At 44.0% G+C, this 12,031-nt stretch overlaps 1 protein-coding gene across 2 annotated transcripts in view; it reads right to left on the bottom strand.

Moving 5' to 3' along the window:
• The window catches only part of ITGBL1 (integrin subunit beta like 1), an 821,186-nt gene that overhangs the window by 368,603 nt on the left and 440,552 nt on the right, over positions 1–12,031 (bottom strand). The window contains exon 7 of one of the 2 annotated variants that reach the window (XM_063953247.1): positions 3,258–3,404. The exons of the other annotated variant lie outside the window; for it this stretch is intronic. Coding sequence (XP_063809317.1) covers positions 3,258–3,404 — 147 coding nt within the window. The remainder of the gene's footprint in view (positions 1–3,257; positions 3,405–12,031) is intronic. 2 annotated transcript variants of the gene reach the window in all.

Here is a 12,031-nt window from a genome sequence, read left to right as displayed (position 1 = left end):
CACGCTCCTACAAAAGCCGCGCCATACTGGGAAACCTGCCTGCAAATCTTCAAAGGGACACATCTGTCTGTATATTACACAATTCAATGAGAATTGCGTCATTTTAGCCCTGCCTTGCCCCATGGACCTGCAATTTGCGGTATTATGTCAAAATGAGCGTGGGCAAGAGTCTGGCCCCAAACCCCAGAGTGATTACCTTCATCTTCCTCTCTGGGCTTCTCCCAGAGCGGAGGAGGAAAAAGTTGGTACTGTACTGTTAGTATAGACCATATCAACCAATCGGCATCTGCCTATCATTTTGTAGAATGTACTTTATAAATGATAGCTAGAATCTGATTTTTCACTGGTCCTCTTTAGAAGGTTTGATAGATCTCCCCATAATTATTAATTAGTCTTACTTCCAGTGGTCGAAGAGGAAATTTTGAAGTAGGGACATGGAAAAGTGCAGGTTGTAATTATGCACGTGCTCCGGAAAAGGGGGAGTGGTCACTAAAAGGGGCATGGCCACTAAAAGGTGCGTGGTCTTAAATGTAGTGTACCCCTTATACACATTATGCACCACAATAGTAGGACCCCTTATGTTATCTAGTACTGGTGCCCCTTACACATTATGCCACACGGAATAAGCCAAAATTCACATTATGCCACATGGAATGAGCCAAAATTCACATTATACCAATGGTTGCTTACACACATTACGCCAGGTACAGCCGTTTATACACATTATGCGAGGTAGAGCCCCTTAAACTCATTACACCAGGTAGAGTCACTCACACACGTTATGCCATGTAGAGCCCCTTACACACATTACGCCAGGTGCAGCCCCTTGCACACATTATGCCAGGTGCAGCCCCTTGCACACGTTATGCCAGGTACAGCCCTTGCACACGTTACGCCAGGTACAGCCCCTTGCAAACATTATGCCAGGTGCAGCCCCTTCCACACGTTATGCCAGGTACAGCCCCTTGCACACGTTACACCAGGTACAGCCCCTTGCACACGTTACGCCAGGTACAGCCCCTTGCACACATTACTCCAGGTACAGCCCCTTGCACACGTTACGCAGGTACAGCCCCTTGCACACATTACTCCAGGTACAGTCCCATGCACACGTTACTCCAGGTACAGCCCCTTGCACACGTTACTCCAGGTACAGCCCCGTGCACACATTATGTCAGGTACAGCCCCTTGCACACGTTACACCAGGTACAGCCCCTTGCACACGTTACGCAGGTACAGCCCCTTGCACACATTACTCCAGGTACAGCCCCATGCACACGTTACTCCAGGTACAGCCCCTTGCACGCGTTACTCCAGGTACAGCCCCGTACACACATTATGTCAGGTACAGCCCCTTGCACATATTACTCCAGGTACAGCACCTTGACACACGTTACTCCAGGTAACCCCCCACCCCCATGAAAAAGCACTCACCGATCCCTTTTAGCAGGCGGCGGCTAAAGGGGTGCACCACAGGTGGGCACCCAGAGAGCTTCAGTGGCGCCGGGTGAAGGAACTGGGCGCAATCCACGTGGGCGCCCGGAACCTAATGATGTAGGGCTGGCCACTCCCCCATCCTCCTGCTGCTCAGCGCTGCCTCTACTAACAGCAGTGTGCAGACTCGAGTCTGCACACTGCTATTAGTTAAAAAAAAAAAAAAACTTGCCATACCGTTGCACACTGGCCCACTTTGATCACTGCTTAATTCTCCATATGAATAATATAATCTTATATAGCAGTTATTAATAGTATCAATAAATACTAGTTAACAGTTAACACCAATAACTGCAAAGCAATCTTGTGTAGAAAAATAAATTGTCAGCTGTGTGAAATTTCCTTTCAAGGATTACATTTGCCACTGTAGTAAGCCACATGCAGCAATAGCTGCAGCAGCTTAAATCAAGACTCCAGTGTACTTGAAGCAATTCAGACAAGTGCAGAAAGTATAAAACAGTTCTTAAAAGTCTAAAAATGTAATCCACTTTCAGTCTTAACAAAAGCTGACGGCATGGGGGAAATGCTGTCTCAAGTAGCTATTCCTCAGGAATGATAAGGTCGTGATATTTTGGCACACACAAGTTTAGGAACAAGGTTGTCTATGATGAAATGTATGATACATTAGCAAACTTTTTTGAACTTCTAATTGGAAGATGCCATTATATAAAATGTGGTTGTATTTTTTTTCACACATTGAAGTTGCTTTTATAAAGGAACCAATGGGCATGCAAGACACAGTCACACTGCGAAGGTGTGCAATGGTCTTACCTACAGCGGTCGGAAAGAGGATTTATTCACAAAGTGTGAATATGACATAATATGAAATTTTGATTTACCATCTAACTATAGTACCCCCAACTGCAACATCCTATCAGACCTTGGTCTAATGTCTCTGGAGTCCAAGCAAGCTGTCCAGGGGAATTCAGAGGGGAAGGAGCTTGCCAGGGAGGTGCATCTACACCCCTAGATGGCATGGCAGTGCCCCCTTCAACAGCGCTGCTTATGTAGAAGAGCCCAGGTATTCACAATGGGGTGTGGTCATGTATCCAGGTGCTTGGTCACGCCCCATAACGACCTCCCTGTAGCATTGTGCAGCACAATGCCCTCATTACCATAGATCCCCATTTAGAAACATGTTACAGTTTCTAAATGCAATAAACAATCCAGTTACTCAATATTTTCCAAATGGGCACCAAATGTGTACAACATCCAACTAAAGTGTGTTAAATCTATTGTTAAATCTATTATATGCATAAACACAATTGTAATACATATTTGCCTTTTTTTTGCAACTAGAAAATCTGCTTGACCCAGGATATGAAATGAAAATGAGAACTAACAGCCCCCATACTTCAGAAAGCCATTTCCTCGATTCCTCAATCTGATCGTCATCGATGATCTGTGATTCATTGGAGAATCGGGGATTAAAGTTTAACATCCCTGATTTGCCAATTCCGATTATTTGATTTCAGGATTGGGGAAATTTAGATTTTAAAATATGTTCAAAATTCCCGATTCTTGCCGCAATCCAACAGTAATGTATGGGGGGAAGGGGGGGGGGGGGGGGGGGCTTAACGCTCAATGTATTTCTTTCTGGCAAAGCATTTAATAAATAGATTAAATATTTTTATTACACATAAATAATGCTTCAACAATGTTACATTACAGTGCTACTGAACCTTTTAGAGGACTACTGAATACAAACCTAATCACATTTGGCACTTATGTATCATGTTATTTATCAGAAGAATGTGACGTACCTCTTCCAAAACATGGCAGAGAGGAGCTTCCTTGGCATTTTTTCTTGCTTTCTTCTGATGACAGGGAGCAGGATCGTGGGTGTTCACACTTTCTTCCAGTCCATCCTTCTTTACAATCACATCGCCCACAGTTACATTGTCCATGACCTGTACCAGTAATAACAGCGCTTCCATCAAAGCCAATTTTATGCAAACAATGACGAAATGCCACAATGATAAAGTGCAGTGACAGTGAGTTATGAAGTAGAGAACTGTACAACTACAATGTTTTATACTCAGATATTATGCATTTAAGATACAGCTTTCTGGTGCATTGGGCATGAAGAGCCCACCGGGGAAATGCAGTCATAGGGGCCCATGTTTATAGGCTTGACAAACTATTAGTGTATGGTCTGGGCCCCTTGATAAATATATAGTGTAAATACATAGTCCTGTGCAGTATAAGGTAACCTATGTATAGTGTAATATTCAAGTGCTTAGTCTGGAACCTGATCCCTAGAGGAGGATGTGGGTCTCCAGGCAGTGGGGCCCATCTGTGTTTCCCCCTGTACTCCTGTGGGCCAGTTCGCTCCTGGTGCAAACATAATACTAACTTTATACGTTTTCATATGCACTTCTGTCAACATGTTGTCTGCTTATGGAAAGCACGGGAAACCAGAGATATAAGTAGTCGATAGACCCCTCAGTCAGGTAATCTCAGAAGCCCTATAGCCAATTGTAGGCTATGTTACTAGAAATTCCTATGCTTTATTCTGGAGCATGGAGCTCTGCTCTATATTGTTCTATGTGATACAAAGTTAATACTGGAAGCATGGCAAGGATAATGCATATAAGGAGTATTAAACTAGTTTTGTTTTTGCATCTGGGGTATAGGAGCTACAGTATACTGTTTACTAGGAGCATGAAGTTGTACTCTATAAAGATACCGTAGCATGGGAAATGTAATATATACATTTGGCATTGTTGAGCTGTATACAGTGGGCATAGAAGTTGTGACACATATGGATAAGTGCCTGCAGATGTCTGACTTTGCATACTAGGGCAGTGATCCCAATCTTAGCCCTTAAGGCATACTAATAGTACAGGCTTTAAGGATGGGATGCTGTTAATATGTCGGCATTCGTAATCCTGATGCCGGAATCACAACAGTTGTCAGAATGCTGATGCTGGAATCCTGACAGGGTCAGGATACCCATGGTGGAATCCGGACAGTCGGCATCTTTACCGTAAGTATAGCAGTCGTGGGGAGGGGGGGTTAGGTATAGGCGCACCCAGGTTGGTTAGGAGGGTTAGGCTGCCAGGGGGAGGGAGTAGAGGTTAGGGTTAGGCTGCATGGGAGGGGGGAGGGGGGTTAAGCACCACCAGGGGGGAGGTTAGGTTTAGTCACTAAGGGGAGATGGTTAGGGTTAGATTGCCGAGAAGGGGAGGTTTGGTTTATGCACCACCAGGGGAGGTTAGGCACTAAGCGGAAGGTTAGGGTTAGGCTGCGGGAAGGAAGGGAGGGTTAGGGGAGAGGGGGAAACATACTTACTTTGCCCCTGTCAGGATTTCGATCATCAGGATCCCAGCATAGGTATTGGGACCACTGGCATCCTGTTAATCATACTAAACCCTTAAGAATAGCCATATTTGAACACAGGTGACTTAATTAGATCTTCAGTAATTGTGATTTAACCATCTGTGCTCAAGTATGCATATCCGTAAAACCTAAACTGTTAGTGTGCTTTGGGGACCGAGGTTGGGAAACACTGTAATACATATATTGGCGCTACAGTGGTATGCAAATTAGTTGGGACAAGTGAAATTGTCCATACAATCGGTTTATTTATTGATTATATATGAAATACTACACTTTTGACTGAATTTTTGTATTTTTTGTGACCATTTTTTTGCATCTATTACACTGTTCACTCGGTTTGGCATGGATAAAACTAGTTTTTCACACATATTGTTCAATTCTTGATCGTGAAACTACACCTCACTTATAGCCAAAATCAGCTTCTTTTTGGTAGTGCAATCTTTATTTTTGGAGCCTCTTCTTAATTATAGCTCACAGATTTACAATCAGGTTTAGGTTACCTGGCCATCCTAAAACCGAAATACTCTGGTCTTGGAAGAATTTTTTCATTTTCTTTGAAGTGTGGCACGGGGCGAGATCTTTTTGAAACATACCATCTTCGTTTAGAAACTGGCTTGCTTGTGTAGGAATGAGAAATCCTTATAAAATGTATGCATATTTGACATGTGAAAGATCCCCAAAACATTACTTTTAGGCAGTGTTTTGGGGACTGTAAAATGTGTCCCTAACGTAGTGCTTCTCCTGCACTTCATCTGACGATGTTGACACAGTACCCATAAACCTCAAAGTGACTTTCATCTGTGAACACCACTTTCTTCCAGTCCTCTGCTATTTCTTGTGCTGCTTAGCACACATCATCCTTTTCATCTACATGGCATCCATCAGAAGTTGCTTCTTCAGAGGTCTCCTGGCTCTGCGACCAACTTCCAAGAGCCTGTAGCGTATTGTCGAGCTGTCTACATGAACACCAGCCAATGAAAGGTCTCTCTGAAGATCGACACTGGTCTTCAATTATTTCTGATTAAAACCTTGTCATCCTGTTCTGTACTCTTTCGTTTTCATCCACAATGGCCTTCCTGTCAAGTTTCCGTGGAACCGGTCTCCGTCATTAAGAAAATTATTCTTGAAACACTTGATTTTCCAATGCCAACTGCATCAGCTATCCTCCTGTTTTCATTGTATGCTGGTACAAAGCAATTACCTGAGCTCTCTTGGAATCTGCAAGATCCATGACTGAACTTTCAAATGCGTGTCACCCAACTTCACAAGTACTTACTGCCCGATGTTACCGCCATGAAATCCGACAAAAGACTAAAAATGCAGAGCTAAATGTGGCCCTAATAACTCCATAAAGTAATTTTATAACCTATTGTGCCCAAATTTTAGCAAACATATGCAGTATTTCTAATTTATACCTGCTTTTATTTGACATTCTGATAAAGCGTGCTTGTCCCAAGTACAGTAATTTTCACACCACTTGTATATACTGGGGGCTAATTCGGTTTAAGTAATACAAAGAGCATGAAGAAATACTCTTTATGGGGCTAAGACATGGTGGCAACATTAATGTATTATGCTAGAATAGTGTTGTATTCTATGCAGGGGACATGGAATACTACGACTTTGAAGACTGTTCATTATGAATGCTCGAGGGATTGCCTGCTTTGACACCTGACCAGAGGGAATTGCAAGGTGAAGACTATAACTATTGATGAGGTGATACCGTCTGTATCGAAATTACATCTGGGTAGGTACCCTGGGCCAGATGGGCTTTCAAATTAATTTTACATGCTCCAGCAGCAGCAGCAGCAGCAGCAGCAGCAGCAGCAAATGGCACCGGTTTTGGTGCATTTATTTAATGATTTATTGAAAAATGAAATGGTTCCCTTTTCATGTATTTTACACACATAACCACTTTTTTTCTCCTCAAACCTCAGAGGGACCCAGTTCGTACAGACCCATAGGTTTCTTAAATATGGTTGCCAAACTTCAGTCTAAGATTCTTGGCAGATCGCCTACAGGTGATACTGTCAGAATTGCTTACCCCTCTTCACTTCAGATTTTTGCTGGGTCACCATTACATATAGGTGGAAACTGCAGCAGTGGCAGTCATCTCGGGTATTACCAACATGCAGAATATGCTTTTACGTTTGTACAAACTAAGAGTTTGATACTGTTCTCTGGCCCCATTTATTTACCATACTTCAGACACGAGAGTCCGTACCCATTTTCACTAATATAGTTTTGTATCTATATAGGTCCCAACTAACTAATGATTAATGGCCAATAGGATGCTTCACTAGAAATGGAACCTGCCAGGATTGCCTCCTCTCGCCCCTTTTATTCAGCTTAGCCTTAGACCCACTGTTCCATATTTTAGAAAATTGTACAGCATTTTTTTGTATTCTCATTGGTTCTAGAGAAATCAACAGCAATGGCATTCACCTGTGATGTTTTGTTTTATTTTGCAAACCCGTCTATGGCCCTCATTCCGAGTTGTTCGCTCGCTAGCTGCTTTTAGCAGCAGTGCAAACGCTAAGCCGCCGCCCTCTAGGAGTGTATCTTAGCTTAGCAGAAGTGCGAACGAAAGGTTCGTAGAACGGGGTCTAAATTTTTTCAAGCAGTTTCTGAGTAGCTGCAGACCTACTCCTACCTTGCGATCACTTCAGACTAGTTCCTGTTTTGACGTCACAAGCATGCCCTGCGTTGGGCCAGCCACTCCCCCGTTTCCCCAGGCACGCCTGCGTTTGTATCTGCCATGCCAGCGTTTTTCAGCACACTTCCGGAAAACGGTCAGTTACCACCCAGAAACACCCACTTCCTGTCAATCACTCTGCGGCCAGCAGTGCGACTGAAAAGCGACGCTAGACCTTGTGTGAAACTGCATCGGCTTTTGTGAAAGTACGTAGCGCGTGTGCAGTGCGCCCCATACGCATGCGCAGTAATGCCGATTTTTAGCCAGATCGCTGCGCTGCGAACAACGGCAGCTAGCTATCAACTCGGAATGAGGGCCTATGTCCCTGGTGCCTATTTTTGTGATACTGCAGCAATTTGAGGAGGTATCAAGGTTTTCAGTAAACAATGAAATATCAATGGCACTTTGCTTAGGTGTATGGCCCTCATTCCGAGTTGATCGCTCGCTAGCTACTTTTAGCAGCCGTGCAAACACAAAGTCGCCACCCACGGGGGAGTGTATTTTCGCTTTGCAAGAGTGCAAACACATTTTGTGCAGAACAAGACCAGCCCTGTAGTTACTTATTCTGTGCGATGATTGCTGTGACGAAGGACCCGGTATTGACGTCAGATACCCGCCCAGCAAATGCCCGGCCACGCCTGCTTTTTTCCAAATACTCCCAGAAAATGATCAGTTGCCACCCAGAAACTCCCACTTCCTGTAAATCTCCTTGCGTACGCCAGTGGGACTGAAAGCGTCGCTAGAACCTGCGCAAAACCACAAAGCTCTTTGAACTTATAAGCATGCGCAGATTAGCCCTGTTCTGCCATAATCGCTGCGTTGTGAAAATCCGTAGCGAGCGATCAACTCGGAATGAGGGCCAATGTCTCATAAAAGCCACCATGTGTCGAGTTGGCAGGATTATTTACTAATATAGGCTTTCTGGTTAATTAGGGACACAAAACAAATATTAACATCCTCAGAAGCTGTGGAGAAGTACACTACTTTAGCTGGTCATCCTATGGCTTTTCTTTAGGTGAAGCACTACAGTATATTACTGTACTAGTCTGGCAGTTATAGGCTAATGACTGGCAAAACCCTGTGGATACACTTTTAGCGGGTTCACTACGATCTGCCGGCGGCCGGCCTCCCGGCGACCAGCATACCGGCGCCGGGAGGCCGGCCGCCGGCTTACCGACAGTGTGGCGAGCGCAAATGAGCCCCTTGCGGGCTCGCTGCGCTCGCCACGCTACAGGCACGGTGGCACGCTACGCACGCCACACTATTTTATTCTCCCTCCAGGGGGGTCGTGGACCCCCAAATAAGTGTCGGCATGCTGGCTGTCGGTATGCCGGCTGTCGGGCTCCCGGCGCCGGTATGCTGGTCGCCGGGCGCCCGACCGCCGGCATACTGAAGACCACCCCTTTTAGCTGATCCTCCAATTCTTAGAAAAGCTATTTCCAATTACTATCTGTATTTTCAAGATGATATGGTTCATTCAGTTTCCTCCACGGGAATGATGCAATGATTACCTCACTTTCCTTCACTTTCCACTTCAAATTTGCTAACTGCACTAAAGGTTTCCCATAAGATGTTACCAGCGGCCATGTACTGTATACTGAAATGTCTCTGAATAATTTCCGCCATGCATATCTTTCTCCAAACAGGAGTTTCCTGATGGGATGCTCCTCCACTCACTCATGCTGCAGGTGTGGGGGGGACAGTGCAGATTTATTTTACTGGATTTGGCCCTGTCCATTGGTTAGGCGGTTCTGGCTTCAGCTGCTCGCAAAACTATACTACATTTTATATATATATATATATATATATATATATATATATATATATATATATATATATTTATACACACACACACACACACACACACACACACACACACACACACGTGTATATATACTGTTCTTTTTTTTACCTAAATTATCTGCTTTTATACACCTATTCTGTGTACCTATTGGTTTACACATTTTGGTATCCTTGCACTATAATGATATACTGTAACTTGTCTTGCAACTTCTTTATGTATGTCATTTTGTTTGTTATTTATACTGCTCAACTTTATACTTTTATGTATTTGTTTTAACTGTGATTGATGTATATCACATGGATGGATGCCTCATATTACTTTCCTGTACAAGATTTCCTTTGTGCTATATGTCTTGGTTGTATATTATCTACAATGCTTCAATAAAAAAAATATATATATTTTTTAAAAAGGGACCACAGCTTTGCAGCAGGGCTCGGAGACATCTAACTACAGCGGGGCACCTGAAAATATTTTGTGGCAAACATTTGCTCTTATACAGTATTTGGCCATGTAATCCAATGTACTTTGCTGTATATAAAAGCAAAATAAAACGTTCCACATCAACCTTGTGTGCAATAAACTGGTGACTGCTTCTAGTTAAACAGTTTCTAACATTCTGTAATGAAACTTCATACAGCAATACTGTAAATTTCATTTTGCATTTTAAACACTAATTTTCAACATCTAAACATATAGTTTGTGGACAAAAAAAGTAAAGACACCAATTTAAAGTCACTTAACAGGGAATTGGGGAACCACATGCACCATGGTGTTGTACTTCTGAGATATTACATGCAGTTAGACTAGGGTTATTTTTGGCACAGTTGAGCGGCAGAGTCTAATGGATCCCCTTGCTTTTGCCAAGAACTGCTGCAAAGATAGACTTAGCTGCTGGGAATATGCAGGTCACAGTCCTCTATCTACCCCCTGTAGGTGTCTATGTGAGAATGCAGGTTTTGCACAGAATAGAATCAGCAGGCAGTGAAAGTTGGACAGACCAAGGTCAGGGTCACAGGCACAGAATCTGAACTGTAGAAAAAGCCAAATATCAGGATACTAACAGAGGTGCAAAATGGAAAGACAAGCTTAGGTTGGATTCACGGGCAGAGGCTTACAAAATACTGTAAGGCGAGGGTCAGTACATGGAGGCTCAATCAAAATGCAATACAGGTAGTAGCACTGGAGCAGAGACAGGAGACCTGATCCTCCGGCACACAGGACCGACAGTATCAACAACCGCTGATCACCCAAGGACAAGCGGAAAACACATCCAGGAAACGCTACAGCTGTTAGTTGTTGGATAGACCCAACAGTAGTGTCTCTCAGAACTGGCCATGAGTTGTCAGCATGGCCAGGATGGAGGTCCCACCACTGCAAATGGTAAGTCATGAACTGCTTGAAGCTTTGACACAAGGTATTCAGTCTACCAATGTTTGTATGATGTTCAGAACACCCTATACATGCTCATTTTAGTTTAGATCTGGTTACTGAGAAGGTCATACAGGTAACATCAGTATCATGCTTAGCAAGTCATTGGGAGACCACTTCTGCTCTGTGTGATTGGGACTTTGCCATCCTTGAAGACACCCTTCACATCAGGAAATAAATGCTGCAACATGAGATGAAAATGATCACTCAGTACCATTAAGTGGTCATCCACACTGATTTCGCCTTGTAAAGGAATAAAATACCCAAATCATGTTAGAAAAGCGTATATATAATATTATGGAATTTCCTGAACCAAGGGTGTCCCGAGAATTTGTGGGTATATAACAAAAGTTTCCAAGGTTTCTACCCTCACTCACGTTAACCAGGTCATATCGTATCAATCTGCACTTACTGCTCAAGAGCAGAGTATAATCTTGGAATCCTAAAAATGCTGAATCAAAGGCTAGGGCATTATGTGCTTCAAATGTTTTGCAGTATCAGTTTTCATACATCAGGAAGACCATTACTTGCTAACACCACATTATTCTTCTCTGCCAGAGGAGATGGCTGAGGGAAAAAATGTCCAAATCAGCTGTGAGAAATGAATGAGACAGTGTATCAGCACCACTCAGCTGATTGGCTCTAAGAACTCAGGCATAGGCGTGCGCAGCACATTTTATTAGGGGGTGCACCGTCGGAGGGGTGTGTCTAGCACCGCCTTTTGGGCGTGTCTAGCACTATCTATTGACGGTCAACGCAATATAAAATATCCACTTTTGTACCAATCCTAATAAAGCAGATACATTGTCAGATGTTGTGGTGTGCACCAAACAAACACCCCTGATGGCACTCACTGCAATTACACTGCTCCTCCTCAGCCTGGTCTGGCTCCCCTCTCTTTCCCCTGCAAGCTGCAGTCACTCACTGACACTGAACGTCGCAGTCTAGTACTGCTGCTGCTGGAAAAACGAGTGACGTGTCAATGCTGCTGCCGGCTGTCTGCCAGTACTGAATTTGTCTTCCTAAGAGGAACGCTGGCTGCATGCTGATCCTCATCAGTGGCTGGCGTTGGCATAGTATAGAAGGAGAGAGGTGGGCATGTGGTGGGTGGGCGTGCGAGCAGCATGACGTAATCACATCACGCTGTTTTTGTACATGGAGGTGGAGCCGGGAGTTTGAAAGCCGGTGGCAGTGGCACCCTTGATTAACCCAGGTGTCCGGTCAGTAATGCAGTCCTGACAGGGTGCAACGCAGAGGGGACAGTAATC

Source organism: Pseudophryne corroboree, chromosome 2 (genome assembly GCF_028390025.1).
Source record: "Pseudophryne corroboree isolate aPseCor3 chromosome 2, aPseCor3.hap2, whole genome shotgun sequence".
In the NCBI taxonomy this organism is placed as follows: Eukaryota; Metazoa; Chordata; class Amphibia; order Anura; family Myobatrachidae; genus Pseudophryne; species Pseudophryne corroboree.
Note: the sequence above shows the minus strand (reverse complement) of the source record. Positions and strands in the feature narration are given on the sequence as shown.